Source organism: Phocoena phocoena, chromosome 7, assembly GCF_963924675.1.
Source record: "Phocoena phocoena chromosome 7, mPhoPho1.1, whole genome shotgun sequence".
Lineage (NCBI taxonomy): Eukaryota > Metazoa > Chordata > Mammalia > Artiodactyla > Phocoenidae > Phocoena > Phocoena phocoena.
In genome coordinates, this window is record NC_089225.1 from 111,944,398 (window position 1) to 111,965,892 (window position 21,495).

The following is a 21,495-nucleotide window of genomic DNA, read 5'->3' on the forward strand; positions in this document are numbered from 1 at the left end:
GAAGGAGAGTTAGGACACAGTGAGGGACAAGAACACAACAAGCACCAAACTGACCTCAGCCCAGAACCACCAGCTTTTGGTAATGGGAGTTCACAAAATTCATCTGGTATCACTGCACCAGCAAGGGAAGAGAAAACCCACAACAGGTGTCTTTCAAATGCCCCCTCTCATCCATGCACAGGATCAGGACAACTAGATCGGTCTGCCCAACCTAACATCATGCTTCCTCAACAAAGCAGGCCAAGGAAAAGCCCAGAGGGTCCTGTTCTTATATCAGGTGGCAACCACTCTAGGAGAACAGACAGTGTTTTCAAATTGTTATAAACAGAACTATTGAAAATATGGTCCTGTTGTTCTTCTGCTTAAAAATTGATCTGTCTCTAGTGACAAAGGCTGATATGGGTTATCCACCTGACACATAGACATGCTCTAATTAGATCCTCTTTTCATTAAATTTGAGCTTATGGGTTAGAACCCAAAATAGTGTCCATTATCGGTCTGTGGGTCAGGATCTCTGTCAGTGATTTCCAATCTGCTGTGATCAGACAACAGAAAACACGGACATAGGGGGCTACGGCATGTCATGTGAACATTATTTTCGGCACACACGGTTCTTAGAACTATTTTGATTATGTTTCAGTGGGATCTATCTTGCTACCCATCTGTGATGTCAGCGACTGGTAGATCTAAGAGTCTGTATCTCATCACCCTAGTAATCTGCGTCATCATCATCATCCAGACTTCCTTTGGAAACCATTTTCCATTTTGCCATCACATAAAGATACAGCCTTCATTGGGTTTATGACAAATAATTTTCTAGATACAGCAGATTTGGAGCATAAAAATATCATATCAGGAAAATCCTTTCCATTTTTAAATGCTCCCAATTCATACTCATGTATGAAAGGGAATCCATCTCTCTCTCTTTCTCTGTTTTTCTCCCATCTCCATCTGGATTTGCTCACCAGAATCTTCAGGGGTATTGGGGCAAAAAAAATAAATAAGTAAAGCTTCTGAATCAAGAGTGGGACAACCAGGACAGAACGTAAACTGGATTTTCTAGACTTTAGACAGAGCATCTGAGCTTGCTGGTAGAGTGTCTCAAGCCCCCCTTCAAAATCCTTCAACTAAAGAGAGCCCATCATCTTTCTATAGCTTATTGCCACGCTCTGGAGTTCAGATCGGGCCATCTGCCTGCCAAAGTGGTGTCAGGGGGGAAGAGGGAGCCCGGAACAGTCGGAGAGCGTTACCTGGCTGGGCGAGTGGCACTTCCTCCACACCTCCACTAACATAAGTGGTTAGGGGCTGAATCAGCTGGTGAGACAAAGCAGGCAGGGAGCTGAAATCATCCATGAGATATACTAGGCTCGGGTTAAAAGCTATCTGCTCAAGCTCTGCCTTATTGGCCTGGCTAGCGCCCACACAAAAGGTCAGGATGCCTGCGCGTGCTAGGGCGTTGGCAGCTTGCAAATAAGAGTCCTCAGACTGCCCGGCTGTGAACAAGAGCAGGAGTTGCGGCACACGGTCCCGGATCCTGCTGCCGCCAGCTTCGGTGAAGTGGTTGTCATGGACATAGCTTAGGGCTGCGCCCGTGTTCAGGCCCAAACCCCCCTTGAGCTGCAGCTGCCTCAGGTGAGCTAGCAATTCTGACTTGGTCTGGTAGGTGTTTAGAGAGAACTCCGTCACCGGAGTGTCACTGAATTGCACTAAACCGACACGAATATGGTCGCTTCCAACATCAAGGCTGTCAACTACATTCATGACAAAGTCCCGCACGTAAGGGAAATTGGTCTTTCCAACGTTGAACGATCCATCCAAAAGAAAGATGATATCCCTTTTGTTTACGTGAACTGCAGTGGAGCACAGAAAACAAAGTGAGACATACACAACCGCAGAGGGCTTCCTCATGTGTGCCCACAGCCCAGGCACACATGCCAACATGTAGAACACAGAGAACATCAGTGAGGCCAAGCACGTCCGTCTCATAAAATATGGCAGAAAGCTGCATATTTTCCTCCAGTGGGGGCTGGTGTTTGTGAGGAGTATTGATAGCCAACGTTACGAAACCAAGTTGGCTCACAGAGAGATACAGTGCCAAAAGCTAGAATGTTTACAACCAACAAAAGTGATCAGAATCCTTGAAACAGAACATTCCTTCCCTGGAAATGAATTCTGCAAGGGTGTTGCTCCTTTCTGCATCACTCGGCTTACGACCACGGTCAGAGCCAGGTTTACCTGGGCGAGACTGGGTCCCCCTGGGTTTCCCTCTACACATTTACAGATAAATTTCCACTTACAGATAGATTAGAAGGGTTAGCCCAAGTTAACCTGAGAACATGAGTTCCCTAAGGCTAAAAAAAAAATCAACAAAATTAGGCTGTTCTCATCTTGAAATATTCCTAGGGAGGCCCACTTGTCATTCTCTACTGACTCTCCCATAGAAGAGTCATGGCATTGGCAAGCAATAATCCAACCAGTGCCCATGGGGATTCCTCCTGAGTGAGATCACAGGATCATGGAAACACATTAAAATGCAAAGAGACTCCTTGCTATGCTGGGCTGAGGTTGTGCTCATAAAGAATCGAAAGTACAGTTCTCAAATCAGAGTGTTTTCCCCAACACATGCCACCAAATTCTTTCCCATCTCTTCCCTGATGTTTCACTAAAATTGAAGCCTAACGACTACTTATATCCTATGTTCTGTCAAATTGAACTTTGGCTCTGAAAGTGTGGATTAGAAGTCTTAAGGAAATAAAAGAGAGAGAGAGGATTTTAGAAGACCAGAGAGCTTGAGGAGAAAGCATGCATCCATGCACTGTGGGTCATGCACCGAACTTCCAGTGGTGAAGTTTGTGAGGCAGAAAAGCTTGTTTCTGTGATATCCATCTTCTTTAAGGACGGTGAATTGCACTGATTCAATTCGTAAGCTCATTGACTCTTATCCTGTCTTTAAAAATAACTGTTCAGTGATAACCGTAATAAATGAGGGGTTTGGGAAACCACTGGGTTTTTATCTGCACAAGCATCCCCTCACTATGCTTCCCCATTGAAGGAAATCCCTTAAAGAGAGAGGACAGAGGATGAATGCTCAGGTTTGGACCATTTAGAAGTAAACTGTCTACTTGGGAAAGGAAGAGCCAGGCTTCGTCTTGGTGGAGGCGGGAGGGGGCTGGACAGGAGTCACCAGTAGAGACAGAACACTAGGACCTCAAGAGGGATCGGAACAGAGAGGTGATCTCTCGGCCAGAAGCTTCAAAGACAGGTGGTCTCTGGCCCTATAGCCTAAGTCACATGATTCTTATTTTATGACATTTTAAGACATGCAGTTGTATCACATGGTGTTTTAAGTCATATTTTTCCCAAGTCGGGGTAAAAGGAAACCCGAAATAAATCTTGTTGGTTGCTATGGTTTCCATCATTTAAAAGGCGTCTCTCAGCTGAACACAAATAAAACTTGGGTTGGCTTTTTCCCCAGAGACTCTGCCTGGAGACAGCCCCTCACGTGTCTGACACCCTCCCCACCGCACCTTCAGTGGTTCCAGAGAGCGTCCTGAGAGGCGCCAGCAAGCCAGGCAGCACGCCCTGCAAAGGGGCGGCTCGGAACTCGGCAGGAATGAACACCAGGGAGGAATCGAAAGCGATCTCTTCCAGCTCAGCCCGGTCGGCCACCTTGTTCCCGACGGCAAAGGCCATGATGCCGCTTCTCTTCAGCTCCTGGGCAGGCTGGCTGACTTCGTCTAAGGACTTACCACCTGTAATCAGCACCAAAAGCTTAGGGACCCCCTCGGCGGCCCGATAACCGGCCGCCTCCGTGAACAGGTTGTCCCGAACAAAGTCCAGAGCAGAGCCTGTGTACGAGGCCGAGCCATCCATGGGCTTCATCTTCCTCACGGCAGTTATGATCTCCCTCTTGGTGGGGTAGGTATTGAAATAAAACTCCGGCCTCACTGTGTCTGCATACTGAGCCACTGCCACTTGGATATAATCCTGTCCGATCTCCAGCCTCTGGATGACCTTGGCAACGAAGTCGCGGATTGCGTTGAAGCTGACCAGTCCCAGTGCAGAAGAGCCATCCACCAGGAAAACTATGTCCCTCTTGTTGATTTCAATGACTGTAGGTAGCAACGTGACAAGGTGAGTAGAATAGCCTTACGCATCACGTTCAGTATGACTGTCTACCCAGCTGACACCACCCAAGGGGAGTTCCCTTTGCCCTGGCCAATGTCAAGTCCATGGGAGCCCCTGAGGAATTTGTCCTAACACACACATGAGTTATAGCTGCGCTACTTATAGCTTCCCTACGGCTAGCAGGTGGGGCTCCCCAACCCCCCACCCTCTCTTAGTACTTTTTACAAAATAGTTGCACAAAAATCAATGTAGGTTTATTCACCACTTATTTACCCTATTGTCACTAAAAATGTCAGAAAGCTCTTTTCTACCATAAACCCATAGCTTGGGTTTTAGAGGTGAGAACGAAGCCATAGCTCAAATAATTAAAGAAGCAGTCAGTGTCTGCTCGGAGAGCCCCGTGCTTCACAATCCTGATTTCATGAACACCTACTGCCAAGTGCAAAACTTGAAAAAGCATAAGCGCCTCTATTCCTTTTGGTACTCTTGTCCCTGCCTTGATTTTTTCAGGCAAGGGGAAAAAAACACCAATTATTTGGCATCATAAACTTATAAAAAGGAAATCAATGTCAAAACTAGGAAGTGGCCCAGAAGTATTTGCATTTAAGAGAGAGGCATTGTGCAGGTCCCACGTCACATGTTAAGGTTATGATAATCCAAAGACAAATCACGAAGCAAAAACACCTTAACAAGATCACTGCCTCCAAGTGACTATGAACTTGTGTCCACCTGCTGTATCGACACCCAGGCAGCACACCTGAGTCTCGGGAACCGAGGCTCATATCGGACCACAGCACCCCATCCAGAAAACGGAGAAGAGGCTTCCGAGACTCGTAAGATCGTAAATGGTCCAAGCAGAGGCAGGAGTGCTTGCGATTTATTGAATGCTCATCTGCATATGAGGAGGCCTCACTACCCCCTGCAGTCAGATGGATGGCACGTAGCACTTTAGTTCCCTTGATGTTTGATTATATTGACAGCACTGGCCCAAACTCTCCTCTTTAAGAGAAAACATGTTAATGTACCATAGATACAAAGCATTCAGGGACAGGCGCGTGGGGACCACTGCTTTGGCATTGAGTCGTGGTGTAAACAGTGAGTTCCAAGTCCTCCAACTCTCCATCGAAGCCTGCAGACACGTGGATTCTCCCTACCCGGGGGTTGCTGAGAGACCCTGAGAGCCGCACCCCCGCTTCCTCCCTCTCCCTCTCTCCATATACACCTAAAAGCCATATACACAGCTATGCAGCTAACCACACGTGTGCTTTCTAGACACATACAAGGAGAGCGAGCTCACCCGGAAACACCCACCCTCACAACGCGCCTTCCATACCGTGGATGTAGGAGTTGAAACGATAAATGCAGAGCTTCCTGAATTCAATAAGGTGCATGCAACACATGGGTAGATGGAGAGGAAGGCAGATCCCTTTCACACCCCCGGTCTCTGGGCTGACTCACCCCCACCCCGTCTCCTCCCTCCCCCTCCAGTAAGAGTTCTCCTCTTCCTGCTGCGAGATGGCAACAGAGCCGTCTCCCCTCTTTCACAGGGTTCTGCTGGGGCTGGGTGTGAACCCCCGTTACCACGGTGACCCTGAAGGTCCTGTAACCAGTCGACTGTAGCCCTCACCTCCCTATTGACCCACAGGATGCCAAGCCCCCTGCAAGCTCAGGACCGGTGGCAGAGTCCTCGCTCTCCCACGCTCCTGTTCCCAGGCAAAATCTCTTCCAGCAAACGTCCAGCCCCCATCGCCCTTCCTCGCTGCTGTCTTCCTCTGCACCCTCCTCTTAGGGTGGCTCAAGGCTACTCCTAGGTGATTCTTCTCAGTGACTTGGGGACCCTGACCTCCAATAAAGCAGGTCCTCCTGTCCCCGCCAGCTTCACTGAGAAAGAAGCCACTGGAGGAGTTCACCCAAGCTGGTGATGCGTGCGCCCTAACCCAGAGGCTTCTCCAGGCTTCCAGGCATCAGTGAGCTCCAGGCCCACCTCCCCCTGACAGTCCTGGGTGCGGCCAGGTTCCCTCGTGCTGCACGACTGACCGCCACACCTGGCACCTTGTTCCTTCTGCTTCTGTCCTGCAGCTCCTCGCAGCAGCCTTCCCTGGCCACTTGACCTACAGCTCTCTTTCCCCGTTCTTTCCATGACAGCCCCCTTTAGTGTCCTCATCTGTCACACTCTGGGAGTAGTTTTCTGGTCGTTGGTTTACGTTTTCGTGATCTATCTCCCCATTATACTGCAACGAGCCAGCGGCCACATCAGTCTGGGTCCCCAGTGCTTGGCCTGGTGTCCAGCACATACCTGATAGCTAAGAATATCTGTTGAATATTTACAGATGAAGCACAAAGATTAAAGACGGTTTTGTAAGTGAGGAGTGAAAGTCAGCTAGGGAAAGCTGAAATAAGGGCCTGGACTGCCATACATAAAAATGAACTTGAAACTTCTCCTGGAACAGAAATATCCTTTCATCCTCTGTCATCAGTTCAAAACACTGGAGCCCAGAAAGTCTGTGTGGGCTGCCCAGGATCACACAGCTCGTTAACATAAGACCTAGGACCAAAGGCCCGCTCTTCGGACAGCAGCCATGGCGCTCCCTGAGTGTTTACAAAACCTATGGAAGTCATTCTTTTGTTTCCAAAAGCATGCAAGCCCAGAGAAACTTTAATATTGATAGATTGTATTCCAATCAGAGGGAAGTCTGGAAATATCAAGAGAATTTTCTGGATGTAATTTTGCATCAATTCTTAATTTACCCCACCCAGCAATATGCCTAAAACCATTAATAATAAAATCCCTGACGGATGGGTGAGATCACCAGTGATGTAACCTGGTCCACCTGGATCTGCCAGATTTTTACCTGCCACAGCATCAAGCACCACTGGGTTCTTACTGAAATTTTTAAATACACGTCCCACCTCCCATGTCCGTGAAATGTATTTTCTTATGTGACTTGATCAGCTTTATATGTTTTTTTAAAATGACTCCAGTCGGGCTCTTTTGCCAAAGGCCTCCCATCTGAGTGTATAATCTCTCCGTCACCAGAGCTACTCTACTACTCAGTAAACACAGGAGAAACGGTTTTCATTAACATCCCCCCAAGCGAGTGCTTTGTTATTTCTTACCTCCAGAAATGCCACTCCTGCTATGCATCACAAAACTGACTTTGGGGAGACAGTTCTCACATGTCAGCACACTCTAACGGGCTGACTTTTAGAGCTCAATGCCATCATCCTGGAGTAACTGTCTCAGAACCATAATGATCCCCAGAGATCCATTTTTAGGATGACTGCATTTTAAGTAGATCATACGACGATGTTTAATAACCAACGTAACAGGTTTGTCAAATTAGCCCTAAAAGCACACTTTCTTGACAACTCATGCTCTAAAAAGAACTTTCCACTCAATCACAGATCTCTGGTTTTTCTGGAACACTGCAACCGTCACAGACACCACATCCAAGAACTAGCTCATCGTGGAAGGACTCGGCTGTGGGTACTTACAGGTTCTCCCGAGGCGAATCATTCTGCAAGGTGCCCACCTGACTTCTACAAAAGCACACACAGACAGCCCACTACCACACAGATGGTGAGAAAAGCATACGTACCTTGGGTGACAATGGTTGGCGGTTGCAAGACAATGTGCCTTTGGGCCACGCCAACAATGTACGGCAGTAATTGCTCCTGGATGAGCCCAAAGGTACGGAATTCCGGGACAGTAAACACCAAGTTGTCATTGGTAGCTATGTGCTGAAGCTCTGCCTTGGAGGCGGCCTGGGCTCCGAGGCCAAACGCGAAAATGCTAGCCTGCTTCAGTGCTATGACCGCATCTCGGATTTCATCACTAGAAGGCCCAGCACTTATGAGGACCAGCACCTGGGGAACCCCTTCCTCCACTCGGCTGCCCCCTGCCCGGGTGAAGTGATTCTCCAGCACAAAATCAAGGGCCAGGCCGACATTGGCCAACTCCCCACCGATGAACCCCAGGGCTTTCACTGCGTCCAGAACCTGAGCCTTGGTGGAATAGCTGTTTAAGGAGAACAGCGTTCTGGGCTCATCGCTATACTGGACCACCCCCACTTGGATCTGCTGAGTTCCAACTGAGAGGCTCTCAAGGAGATTTACAAGGAAGTCGAGAATGACTGCGAAATTGACACTTCCGGTGTTGTTTGATCCATCAATTAGGAAAATAATGTCAGCAGAGTCTTGTGCTTTAAAAGAGAGAAATGCAAAAAATGTGAAAGCATTAGAACAAGTGACCACATGCATCGTTCAGTGTTCTGACATGTTTCTTGGGAAACCAATAAGAAACACGAAATATGGACAAACAAAACACACGTTGATTAAGGAATGTGAAATTCTCTTTTAGCTCTGCATTCTGAATGGATAAGAGGCAACTTCTTAACATCATTTCTTAACAGAAATGATGGTGTTTAGTAGGGCATTTGATATCAAATTTTCTTCTGTGCCATCTTTGTAGTCAAATTTCAACACATATTCACTTTCTGGGTATATTCTGAAATTTTCGACTAAATTTGGAGGGAACTGTAGCTGCATGGAATTATGCATTACCATACCTACAGGAGAAAGTAAAGGAGTATATTAACAAAGGTCCAAAGATGATTTCTAATTTGAGGACATTTCTCGTATAATCCTCAAGTCATTATAAGAATTTTCTTTGTCCAAATCCACAGCACAAAACAGCATCCCAGATTTAGCGTTTGGTGAGTCATCCTCCCAGTATGTTAAACACTTGATTCCTTGAGCAACTGTTGTTCCTTCTTTTTTACTTTAAAAACCAGAGTGGCTGTGTATCTACCACTTTGGGAATACGAAAAGAAGAACTCAGACAACATTTACAGTTTTGATTCCAAAGTGCTCTGATACATTTTGGTTTGATTTTCGTTTCTCAAATGACGTTTAGTTGCGTGAAACTCAAATGCAAGTCTGGGATTCAGCTAAATGTTCTCTTTCATCTATTTTTGCCGTTGCCTCTGTATTCGGTCACATAATGCAGAATGATGTTAAGCAGAGTGATATGAAACCAGTCATGACATAATTATCCAACCTTATTTTTATGACATCGTAGACCGAGTGCCTGGCAAGCCCATGGGCATCTAGTAAACCCTGAATCAGAATTAGCTCCGGAGTTATACAAATGGACATAAAAAGGCTGACCAAGGTCTCTTTGCTCCCCACAATGGCAAACATGACACTTCCATTCTGTTACTGAGAATGGGGGTTTCACGGAAGCACTGAGCAAGGAATAGCAATCAATAAACTATGAACCTGGGTGGAATATTTCAAAGCCTCATCTGCTAGAATGTTTAAATCTGGCTGAGTTAAATGATATGGAAAGTAAAATTATTCTAGCAAATATATTTTAATAACCTAAGTATATGTTAGGAATCGGAAGAGATTTTATGTGAGCATATATGGTATTTATATTCTGGATTTTAGGAAGCTATGTTTGGAGTATAATTGTAATATTATATGTACAATCATTCATTCTGATATTTTTAATGACAGTGAACATTTTATACATAAAATTAATTTTTCCTGGTACCAACAAAATTGCTTTTATTTCCACAATGGAAACAGGATACACATCTTGTCTCATGGAATTAAGGAATTTTGCTAGAGTGAAATGATGTTCTTACCCAAGCTCTCCCCTTGGGGAATCTCAGCCAAGGATGGTTGCAGTTGGGATTACTGGAATCAGAACTGCTCTCTTTCTCCCCTTACATACGTGAAACCCCTAACAGCAATTTTGTAGAGGAATTCCTTTCATAGGGAAAGATACTAATGTGAAAATATCTTGTAAGGTTTTATAAGATATTAACTTAGCGTTTGCTAAGAATTGCAAAGCATTTGCTACTCTTTAACCAAACCGTAAGGTTCCTGAAGGATCTTGTGGGATGGTGCGGTATCAACAGTGTGAATTATGTTGCAAGCCATAGAAATAGCCCACATGGTGCCGGGACCTCCAGGTTCAGCAAACCATACCACAAAATTCCTCAACATTTCCCAGGCCTAAACCAATGACCCTGAGGGACAAAGGAAGATTTGCCCCTTACTCAGCAAACCGAGACCTTTAAAGGAAGGACTAACTCTGAACCTAAGATCAATAAAAGAAGAACGATCCCTAAATCACAGATGACTCATTCCTTATTAATTTATTACTTACTTTTTGATTGCGGTTCACAATAGAATAAATAAAATAAACAAACACTGAGGGAAAACCCTTGACTATTGCTCTTCTAAAAAGCTGAACCACAGCAGGTCATAGAAAAATGTTGGATAATTTGTCATCACTGAAAAAACCACGTTGTCCTCTTACGCACACAATGATGGGACACACAAGGGCATGCTGTTATCCAGGAGAGCCGAAGCCTCAGACAGACACAAGAGAGACCGGTTCCTGTGTACAGCAAGGCATACCAGGGATCGATATTAACTCTAAGAGGAATCAGATCTTTCTAAAATTCAAAATGTGAAGTTGTCTGGTTTTCTGCTTTTATGGCTCATGTATCACACCATCTGCAGCAATTTCTATGGAAAAGTTTTGAAACATCCATGGAAAAATCATAGGTTCCTTCAACATCGTTGGAAACACTACTTTCCTGAGCACACTGGTGTGGGCACAATGCTTTCCTTAGCTCATGGGATGCTTCCTTTTTCCAAGCAGAATTTTAAAGATCACATTTGTATTTCCTATGCAAACACAAAACTGCAGATAGGTTTTGCGAGTTTTCTAAATCTTTGTATTTTGCAAAGAAAAGAAAGCTCATCCTCACGGATATATAGGTCACCTTTAGCTCTTGCTTTAGCAAAGCTTTTGTATTTTATATCCATTGATAAAAGGGATTTAAAAAAACACAACTTTCAGTGATTACTTCAGTACAGTTCATTTAGAACAGCGCCGTCATATATATATTCATGGGGAAAAGTTACCTACCTAGTGGGCAGGAAATGGAAAGAAATGGCCCTAACTTATTAGCAATCTCCATAATGCCCTCCTGACTACCTTTCCCAAAAACTATAAGCAGAGAATTTTCATTATTTTTTTTTTTTTTTTTTTTGCTATGGAACATGCAGTGGGACATGATACTGGCAGAATTGCAGAGTGAAGTTAATTAGAAAAGACAACATAAATGGATTAATATCCCACCCCGGTGCTGCTAGCGGCTTGGACACTAGAAGACAGAGATGCTTTCTTGGCATAAAAACAAAGGTTTTGTCATTTGTGTGGAAACAGACTATGTTGACAGGCTCATTTAGCATTCATATGGTAATCTAAGCATTTATCCATTTATATAACAGTTAAACATAATGGCAAACTCATCCACCCTTTTTCCTGAATTGGCCAAAACACCAATAAAGAGAAGATGTTCCATGTCTCTCCTGATCCCTTTCATTGTTTTTGACATGGATGAGTTATTATCCCTATATTCAGAAAGGCAATGATTAGTGAATTATTGATGCTGAGAACATTGTAGCAAATGGAAAAGGTCATTAGAGCTGCCATCTTGTAACCTCCTTGTAACCTGCAGTGCTTGGTTTGGGGTGCTCTCAGCGTCCACCTTCTTTTCCTGTAATCTGGCAGGATCGACACTAGCGTCATAATGCAGAGGTGAGACACATCATTTGAAGTAGGGAATGCTATTCAGGTTTAATGCAAATAATCCAGACTGTGCCTCACCCCTCTCTTAGAAGTAGACCCACTGGTAGGGTCATGAGCCCTCCCACCCCTATCAAAGCTGAAATCACGGATAACCATTGGGGAAACCATTTTAATCTCCTAAAACGCCTCGGGGTTGGTTAGTTCTGTAACCCTTCTCTTAACCACGATCTGCCTGCCCGGCTCCTATCTAATGACATCTACCCATCTTGCTCCCCACTCCTTGTTTTCGGAATCTCTCTTATGAAAAACTGATGTCTAGTACTATTTGCCTAAAAACACCATTATTCTGATGATAACCCAGAAAACCTTTCTCTGGACTCCTCCTCAACTGCCTCTAGGTCCCTTCTGCCCCATCCTGGTCCCTGCTCCTCTGGCTTTCCAGAAGTCTCCCAGCCCCTTCCCGCTCTCATCTGCTTCCCCACCCAGCCAGGTCCCCAGGGCGGGCTATTTCAGGAATTTACTAGCTACCGTCTTAGCAATGATAAATTTCCTTCCCAAGAAGATCTTCTTGTCCCTCTATCATCCCCTCTTTGCAAGCTCCAACCTGGTAGCTTTTTTCTTCCTAGAGTGCCTGAGATACCTTCAGAACACCAAGGAGCCACGCTCATGGACAAGACCCCAGCCTGTGGTCTCTGATGGCAACTGAACATCACTGCAAGTCAGCCATTTCTTCTTGATCCTTTTTTGTGGTCCTTTCCTCCTCGCCCTGTTGCAGCTATTCAAAAATAACTTTGATTCCTCCAAGCTCCCAAGCACCACTGCTTCTCTCCCTCTGTCATCGTCTCTTATTGGATGATTGATGCCAACTCAACCTGAACACTCTCAACGTCTCCCCTTTCCACCTCAGTATCTTAGAAATATGATACCTTTCTCCTCCTTTCCCTTCATCTTGTGGGACACATGTCTCTCCTTCTGGAGCTCATCTCTCCCTTGAGCTCTCCCACCCTAGCTCTCTGCCCATTCTCCTAGAATTCTCTGCTACCCACTGTCAGTTGGCGACATGGACTCATTTTGGGGCACAGGGAGTTCCCTCTGTCCTGCTCGTCCCTGATGAGGAAGCCTAGCTCTGGTCAGAATTGCTGTGATGCAATACATTTGAAATTTACCTGTGGAATTCCTTCCCTGTCAGTCTTTAGGCACTTAGCACTGGCAAGAGAGCTAATAGGCGTGACTGGTTAAGTGACTTGCCGGACAATTAGTTCCATGCACATCACCATGCATGAACACATCCATGTAAAGTCGCTGCATCATCGGTACTTCCGATGGCACTGATGAGGACCATTGGAATCTCAGAAGCATCTCTATGGGCACAGCCACGGTGACAGCATGGAGGAGAAGTGGGAAAACCCACTCCAGAGCCAACATGTAAGGGCCTCCAGCTCTAAAACTCAATTTCTTCAAAATAGATTTGGACTGGATCATCTCTAAGGCCTCTCACAATTCTAATTCCATCAAATCTCTGAAATAAATCCCAGTGAGTCAAAGAGATGAGCTCTGCATGCTGCTTCACTGGACCCAAAGTGGACCCCCCCTTCCCCCTCCACTCAAGCTCTTTCAGACAGACACGGAGATTTCTTTAAAGGAAACAGGCTCTCTATCCCAGGAACAATGAAGGGATTTTTGTTAGATACCTGCCCAGCCACGCTGAGTCTGTCTTGTCCAAGGAAGGTAGAAGCAACCTCTTGTGGGGTCATAATATCAGGATGTGCTTTTTTAGAGTTAGAATATTAATTGTCTCAAAAGCAAAGAATTCCTCTTGAAGGTAGATGAATTGCTCTGTTTTGGAAGGAGACTACAGAGAATATTCAAACCTTTGTTTTTAGACCTGTGAACAGGCATCTCTTCCCTAATCCGCCCACCATCTTTTAGCCGTAATATTGCCTTAATGCCAGCGGTTGCCAAGCTTATCTCCAAAGAAGAGCGAGGCAGGCAGCAGCTTGGCGATGTTGCCATTACCTGTGATGTCTTTAAGGGTCTCTGTGCCTCCAGCCCTTTCTGGAGTCATGGATGAATGCACACAGGCCACTAAGTTTCCTACTATGTCATGAAGTGAGGTAAAATTCTCTAGGTTGAAAATATGCATATTGAGCGGTTCACTTGCTGTTTCTTTTAACGCTCCTTCATCTGCATCCTCAACTCCAATTGCAAACACGTTAACATCAGCAGATTTAAGTTCCGCTGAAGGCAGAGCAAGGGCGTCCTTCGAGTGTCCATCAGTTAACATTACGATAACCTGAGGGACTCCATCACTGGCCCGGCTTCCGGCGGCCTCAGTGAGGTGATTTTGCATTACGTATTCTAATCCTTTTCCAGTCTGATTGCTTCCCCCAGTATAAGACATGTTGGAAACATGGGAGAGGACTTCTTGTTTAGAACGATACGTATTTAACAGGAACTCAGTATCTGGGCTGCCGTTGAACCAGACCAGAGCAAAACGGAAATCGTTTTCTCCCACAGCTAAAGATTTTATAACATCATACAGAAACTCTTGAACAAGTTGGAAATGTTCCTTTCCAATGCTCCAAGAGGAATCCACTAGAAATATTATATCGGCAGCAGCACCATTTTTGACATCTTTAAAAAAAGACATTGGTTTAGATGTTTCTCCTGTTTAAGAAATGACTTCCCATCAGTGCAAAGCCTTCCTCAACTCATTCATTTCCACTCTGCTGTTACTAAATAATTTACACCTCATGCGTGAAACAGGCGGGGACGCTGACTTACCTGAGAAACAGGGACCTGGACACATGGACCCAACAGCTGCCGCTGCCCAGTCATTGACCCAAGTTCCATATGCAATGACTGCCATACATGGACCAGTAGCAGGTTCCACAATGGGCAAAAACATTCCCCGGCATGTCCTTTAACTCTAGATGATTCTTTGTGGTAGTTTGAACCCCAAGACCCACCTGCTCAGGTGGGAAGGATATCCTATCACAGGTAACCAAGCATCATCTTAGAAATTCCTTCCTCAGCTTTGGGTCTGAAACTGGGCCCTGACAATCTACTACAGTTTTACCTCCCATACTTCGGGTAATTTGCCAGAAAAATAAGTATTATAAATACATCTTAAGAAGACTTGTATAACTGTAGGGAGGGGCAAAGTCTCATTGTTTTCAGACTTTTTAGCATGAAGAAAGGTACCCTGACTCATCACTACATCTTCAGAGCCATCTAAGCCCTCTTAGATGCTGAACGGTATTCATCTCTTTCAAAGATGAAAATCCAGTTCTCTCTTGAAAGTAGGAGCAAGAGGCTCCGGGTGCCAGGCTGTGGGTGGCTGGGAAGTACCCTTCTGCACTGGGCCAGGCTGGCTGTGCACAGCAGGCCCCTGGACTCTACTCACCTGGGGCTGACGCGATGCCCCAAGCCATGCTCCCCTGGCATTGAGGTGGTCCTCACCAGGCCGCCATCTAAGAACTACCAGGTCCAGAGGGAGAATCCCCATCAGAAGCTCAGCTCTCCAAGCAAAGGAGAGGGACCCAAGTCAATCCTTCCCAGCTCATAATACACGAACCATTTCTCATTTTTCTAAAACTCTGCAAGCAAGTTCTTAATAGAATTAGTTGGGATCCATTTTTAAGTAGTTTGGGGAAACTGATATTTAAAGATTTGATGATTCTAGATGAAAAATGTCTTTTCCTGTCCAGAGTGAGAAAGAAATGGCGACATTTGTGTTTGTTTTTGTTGTTTTTTCAGGGAAAATAATTTTTTGCTGTCAACCATTGTCTTCCCTGGGTTTTATGTGCTCAGACATCAACCAGTGCCAGAAATGTGGAAAAGCTCTTCAGATGGTAAAACATTCTCAACACAAACTTTCTGCTCACACCCAAGGTAAAAACAAACCACTTGCCAACCACCGCCAAGATATCAAACTCAAGTTTCAGTAAAAAGAACCTCTCTCTCACTGGATAAAGAGGAGCAAAGAGTCTGTAAAATAAATGAACATCCTGTAGTCAATGGCTTGGCTCTCTCTTCAAAGCTTATCTAAGCTCTATATTCAGTACATGACGCCTAAGATCTAAAATCAGAGAATACTGTTCCTTTTAATGAAATGAAGAGATGTTTCTGGATCTTACCTGCTTGTTGTTGCGCGCGAGTAAAGGAAAAGCCTGAGAAAAAAAGGCAAAAGATGGCCACTAAAGGCAAATGCCGATGCTTCCTCATTTTGATTTTGTCTAAGCACCAAGTGAGAACCTACGAGAGAAAACAGGACAAAGGAGAATGATCAGGCATTGACTCCCCAATTACTAACGAGTGAATCAAAGAGTTATCCCTTTTATGAAAAATAGTTTTGACTAAACATAGACGGGAGAATCTTTGAATCTAGTGATTGTAGGACTGTGGCCATAGCTAAAACTTGTGCAGCTCAACTTCCTTTCCTCTCAGATTGAGGCAAAGATAGTATATCACAAAACAAATGGCAGAATGGAAAAGGGCCAGCAGAAAGGGTGCTCAGAGGCACAACGGGGCAGGTTGGTGGCGCCCAGCCTAACGTCAATCGTGTCTAAAGGAATCCCGCGGGGAAGCTTCCGTTCAGGGAGGGAACGGGCTTCCTCCAAATCACAACGTGTGCCAACACAACCATGGCAGCTGGGACCATTTCGAATCTTGCCCTCATTCTCTGTTAATATTTAGCACTTTTCCTCCACCAAAAACCTGCTGTGTGTCCAACGCCAATCACAGGATGGAGCACACCCTGGGATACGGAATTAGCAAGACCGAAGCCAGTCATGAGGGCTGACGGCCACATAGCGTGGTCTCCCATGCAAATTTAACTGCCAGCCAGCCGGGCTCAAGTCTGGATGGGAGCAGTGGGCTGTGTCACCATCACTTTTCCCTTCAAGCAAACACCACTTTCTCCCCATGCCACATCTGAAAGCACCCTGACCCACACCAAACCTTCAGGTCAGCATCTTCACCCTCCAGTCTCCAGTGACTTGAGAGTCTGGGCTCTTCCTTATGACCCTCCAGAGAGCCGGCCTAGGTCTTCTCCACCTGGGCTTAGGTCCCCTTGCAGGACATCACCTCTTTTCTCTTCCCCTTGATCCAAGGCTCTGGTTTCCCCCAACTCTTTCTTAGGTCTTGGGTATATGACCTGAGCAGACCCACTAGACCCCATGCTTGATCTAATGATTTGTTGTTGCTGTCTTAACATTCTTAATAACTTTTGGACAAGGACCCTTCATGTTCATTTTGCATGGAGCCCACAGGTTCTGGAGCTGGTCCTGGCTACAGCTGTGCATGTGTATCAATGACTCTTCTTACCCTTACCCAGACTTGGCAGGGGTTCCCTGATCAGAGCCTTGGGTAACAGCATCAGAGAGGAGGGGTGTGCCGGTCAAAATTATTGGTTATTTTTTCTTGTCCTTAGTTTCAAGAAGTACTATTTAATATTGAAAATTATGTAGTATAGACTACAGTCAAGCGAGAAATCCCATTTGGTTTAAGAAACCTAAATATTTTCATGTGGAGAGATTGGGTTACCATCATAATTTACAGTTCATTGTTAGGGTTTGAAGATTAAGAAGGCGGCCTTGGGAATTACAGCATGAAAAGGTAATCATCATCAGTATAAATAAAAATCAAAAACCTCTCGCTCTGGGGCATTTTTTGGTAGAAACAGAAAAACAAATCCTAAAATGCATATGGAATTTCAAAGGACCCAGAAGAGCAAAAGCAAACTTGAGAAAGGAAAAATAGAGCTGGAGACCTCATATTTCCTGATTTCAAATCATATTACAAAGCTACTGTAATCAAAACAATATGGGACTGGAATAAAGACAAACATGTCAACCAATGGAATAAAATAAAGATCCGAGAAACAAACCCTCAAGTATATGGTCAAATAAACTCCTATAACAGTACCAAGGCTACACGATGGGGTCAGGATAGTCTTTTCAACAAATGATGCTGGAAAAACTGTATATGCACATGCAAAAAATGAAGTTGGACCCTTACCTTACACCACTTACAAAGACCTAACTCAAAATGGATTAAAAATGTAAATGTAAGACCTGAAACTATTATAGATTTAGAAGAAAATATAGGAGAAAATCTTCATAATATTGGATTTGGTAATGATTTCTTCCATATGACACCAAAAGCACAGACAACAAAAACAAGGACAGACAAATGGTACTATATCAAACTTAAAAACTTCTACACAGCAAAGGAAACAATCAACAGAGTGAAGAGGCAAGCTATAGAATGGGAGAAAATATTCACAAACCATATATCTGATAAGGGGTTCATATCAGAACACATAAAGAACTCCCACAACTTTACAACAAGATCTGATTTAAAAATAGGTAAAGGACTTGAATAGACATTTCTCCAGAGAAGACATACGAATGGCCAATAAGCATATGAAAAAACACTCAGCATCAGAGAAATGAAAATCAAAACCACAATGAGATAATTCAAAAAGAGTCACGTGCCACAATGTTCATTGCAGTTCTATTTACAAAAGCCGGGACATAGAAGCAACTTAAGTGTCCATCGACAGGTGAATGGATAAAGAAGATGTGGCACATATATACGATGGAATATTACTCAGCCATGAAAAGAACCGAAATTGAGTTATTTGTAGTGAGGTAGATGGACCTAGAGTCTGTCATACAGAGTGAAGTCATAAAGAGAAAAACAAATACCATATGCTAACACATATATATGGAATCTAAAAAAAAAAAAAGTGGTTCTGAAGAAACTAGGGGCAGGACAGGAATAAAGACACAGACGTAGAGAATGGACTTGAGGACATGGAGAAGGGGAACAAAAAGCTGGGATGAAGTGAGAGAGTGGCATGGACATATATACACTACCAAATGTAAAATAGATAGCTAGTGGGAAGCAGCCACATGGCACAGGGAGATCAGCTCGGTGCTTTGTGTCCACCTAGAGGAGTGGGATAGGGAGGGTGGGAGGGAGGGAGATACAAGAGGGAGGGGATATGGGGATATATGTATATGTATAGCTGATTCACTTTGTTATACAGCAGAAACTAACACAACATTGTAAAGCAATTATATTCCAATAAAGATGTTTAAAAAAAAGCAAAAACAAACAAAAACCACAATGAGATATTGCCTCACATCCACTGAGATGGCCACTATCAAACAAAGAGTAAACAAGAAGTGCTAATGAGGATGTAGAAATATTGGTACTCTTAGGCACTGTTGGTGTGAATGTAAAACACTGCAACCACTTAGAAAACTGTATGGAGGTTCCTCCAAAAATTAAAAATAGAATTACTATATAAGCCAGCAATCCAGCTTCTGGGTACGTATCCAAAATAATTGAAAACAAGATTTTGAAGCTATATATATACACCCAAGTTTAATGCAGCATTATTCTTAATAGCCAAGACGTGGAAACAACATAAATGCCCATCAATGGACGAATGGATAAAGAAAATGTGGTATATACATACAATGAAATATTATTCAGCCTGAAATAAAAGAAAGAAATTCTGTCATAGGCTACAACATGAATGAACCCTGAGGACATCATGATAAGTGAAATGAGCCAGTCGCAAATAGACACGTACCGCAAGATTCAACTTACGTGGGGCATCTGAAATAGTCAAACTATTAGAAACAGAAAATAGAATGGTGGTCGCTAGAGGGACGGGGACGTGGGAAGGAGAGTTAGTGTCCAAAGGGTACAGAGGTTCAGTTCTGCAAGATGAAAAAGTTCTAGAGATCAGTTACACAACAAGGTACATGTGGATAACGCTACTGTACTATTCACTTAAAAATGATTAAATTTGCTCACTTGCTCTACTCTGGGAATCTTCCAGGCCTTTCTATCCAGTCATACCTTTCTTCCCCACACTCTGCTAGACCTATTCCTGAGTTTGTCCTTTGGAAAAAAAAAAAAAAAAAAAAGCACATGCAATATTTGTGGTCTTTGTAAGTTTTCTTAATTGAGGATATACAGTTTAGAATCGTGTAAATTCTATGTCATATGTGTTTTATTACAATCTTTCAAAGGATAGGAAAAGTTACCTGAGATTTTTAAAAGTGTGGATTACTCCATACACCTAAAATGTGGCCATCAGTTTAACAGGAATGGTATAAATGTGGCATCTGTTTTTTGAGGCATGAGTCTTTAAGAGCTAAAACGGGAAAACAATACAACAGCACATACCTTCTTAAAGCATATGTATGTGCCCCTATAATTAAATAGCACAACATTTGTCCTTGCTCCTAAATAATATTTGGAAAGGAAGAAGAAAAGCAGTATTTGGCAGCAAAATACTAAGGTTTGGGGAAGAGGACTTCAGTCCCAGGAAACTGAAAAGAATCTGATATGAACACTGAGATGTGGTACAAAAGTTATTTCTACCCCAACCAATGTCATCAGAGCTACAAAATCAGGTCCGCCTAAGGCCTAGGCTTTTGTACCTGCATGACCTTCCTACCTTGACCTTCCTGTCACCATAGGCCTTCCATGGGCCTGGTGATTCTATTTGTGGTTGTTTGTTGTATATATAATTCAGGAATCCCATTTTCCCCTCATTGCTAAGGAAGACAATGTTAAGGATGGTCTAAGGTTCTCAACCTTTCCATCTAGAGCAACAGAAATAATGACAGCAAAGGAAAATCTGTCTGGTTAATTAGCGACCTGGCCTTGGCAGGGGACTAGTGTCTAGATGGACTTCTTAGCAAGATGCACAGAGGGCCATGGAGCCCCTTATCGAAGGTGTCACCCAAGGACGTGGATGAAGTGGGCTCAGTCCCATGATTTTTCCTGCCAGAGATCAGGCCCGGAGGGAGGAGCTGGGGTCCAGATCCTGTGGCCCAGCTGTGAGGAACAGCAAGACAACAGATTGTGGGCCCCAGGCCAGCCCAGTCAGCCAAATTGGTGGGATAGAAAAAGACAAAACCATAAACAAGAGAATGGATTCCAAGACCCACTGTTGCTTTGGATTTTCCAGGGAGGTCAAACCAAAAGTATCACCTGTGATAAAACAAATTTACCCTGTTATTCAAATTCTGAAAGCTTGAAGATACAACCCCAACACCTAATACAAAACCACCTGTCAATACAACTTTCTCTTGGAAATGTATCAACAGTGAGAAGGAAAGGTTTTTCTGATGTTCAGAAGGTCAGTCATCAAGAGAACGTATTTCTTCCTACAGTGAAGTGACAGCCAGTGGTGATAATGGTGCCATCCCAAAAACACAGCCCAATCTTCTTGGCTTGAAATGGTCAACACGTGTTAGGCACGGATCTGCACGATATAGGAAGGCTGTCCTCAGCTCGCCGTGCTTTGGTTCCACAGCGCCCCCAAGTCCTGGCCAGTGCTCAGGGGAGTCCCCTCAGGCAGTATGGAAACCCACACTTGGCTGGTTGGTCTGTGTTCTTCACTGAGGATGAATGCCCAAGCCACCGCCCCAATGTTGCCCCATTGCTCTCTAGAAATCCTGCAAGACCATGCTCTACTCTAGGAATCTTCTAGGCCTTTCCATCCGGTCATACCTTTCTTCCCCACACTCTGCTAGACCTATTCCTGAGTTTGCCTTTTGAAGAAAAGAAAAGCACATGCAGTATTTGTGGTCTTTGTAAGTTTTCTTAATTGAGGATATACACTTTAGAGTAATGTAAAAGTACATCATACATGCGTTATTCTTGATTCTTTCCATTAAAACTGAGCATCAGGTTTCTTTACCAGCAGTAAGCACCCT

At 44.2% G+C, this 21,495-nt stretch overlaps 1 protein-coding gene across 3 annotated transcripts in view; it reads right to left on the bottom strand.

Moving 5' to 3' along the window:
• The window catches only part of COL6A3 (collagen type VI alpha 3 chain), a 68,737-nt gene extending 52,767 nt beyond the window's left edge, over positions 1 to 15,970 (bottom strand). The window contains exons 1-5 of one of the 3 annotated variants that reach the window (XM_065881015.1): positions 15,883 to 15,970; positions 13,760 to 14,377; positions 7,728 to 8,330; positions 3,528 to 4,112; positions 1,251 to 1,850 (exon numbers count right to left, since the gene is read on the bottom strand). In XM_065881015.1, the coding sequence (XP_065737087.1) occupies positions 1,251 to 1,850; positions 3,528 to 4,112; positions 7,728 to 8,330; positions 13,760 to 14,377; positions 15,883 to 15,970 (2,494 nt within the window). The remainder of the gene's footprint in view (positions 1 to 1,250; positions 1,851 to 3,527; positions 4,113 to 7,727; positions 8,331 to 13,759; positions 14,378 to 15,882) is intronic. The other 2 variants (XM_065881016.1, XM_065881017.1) reach the window with 2 other exon arrangements.
• Positions 15,971 to 21,495: the final 5,525 nt, after the last annotated feature.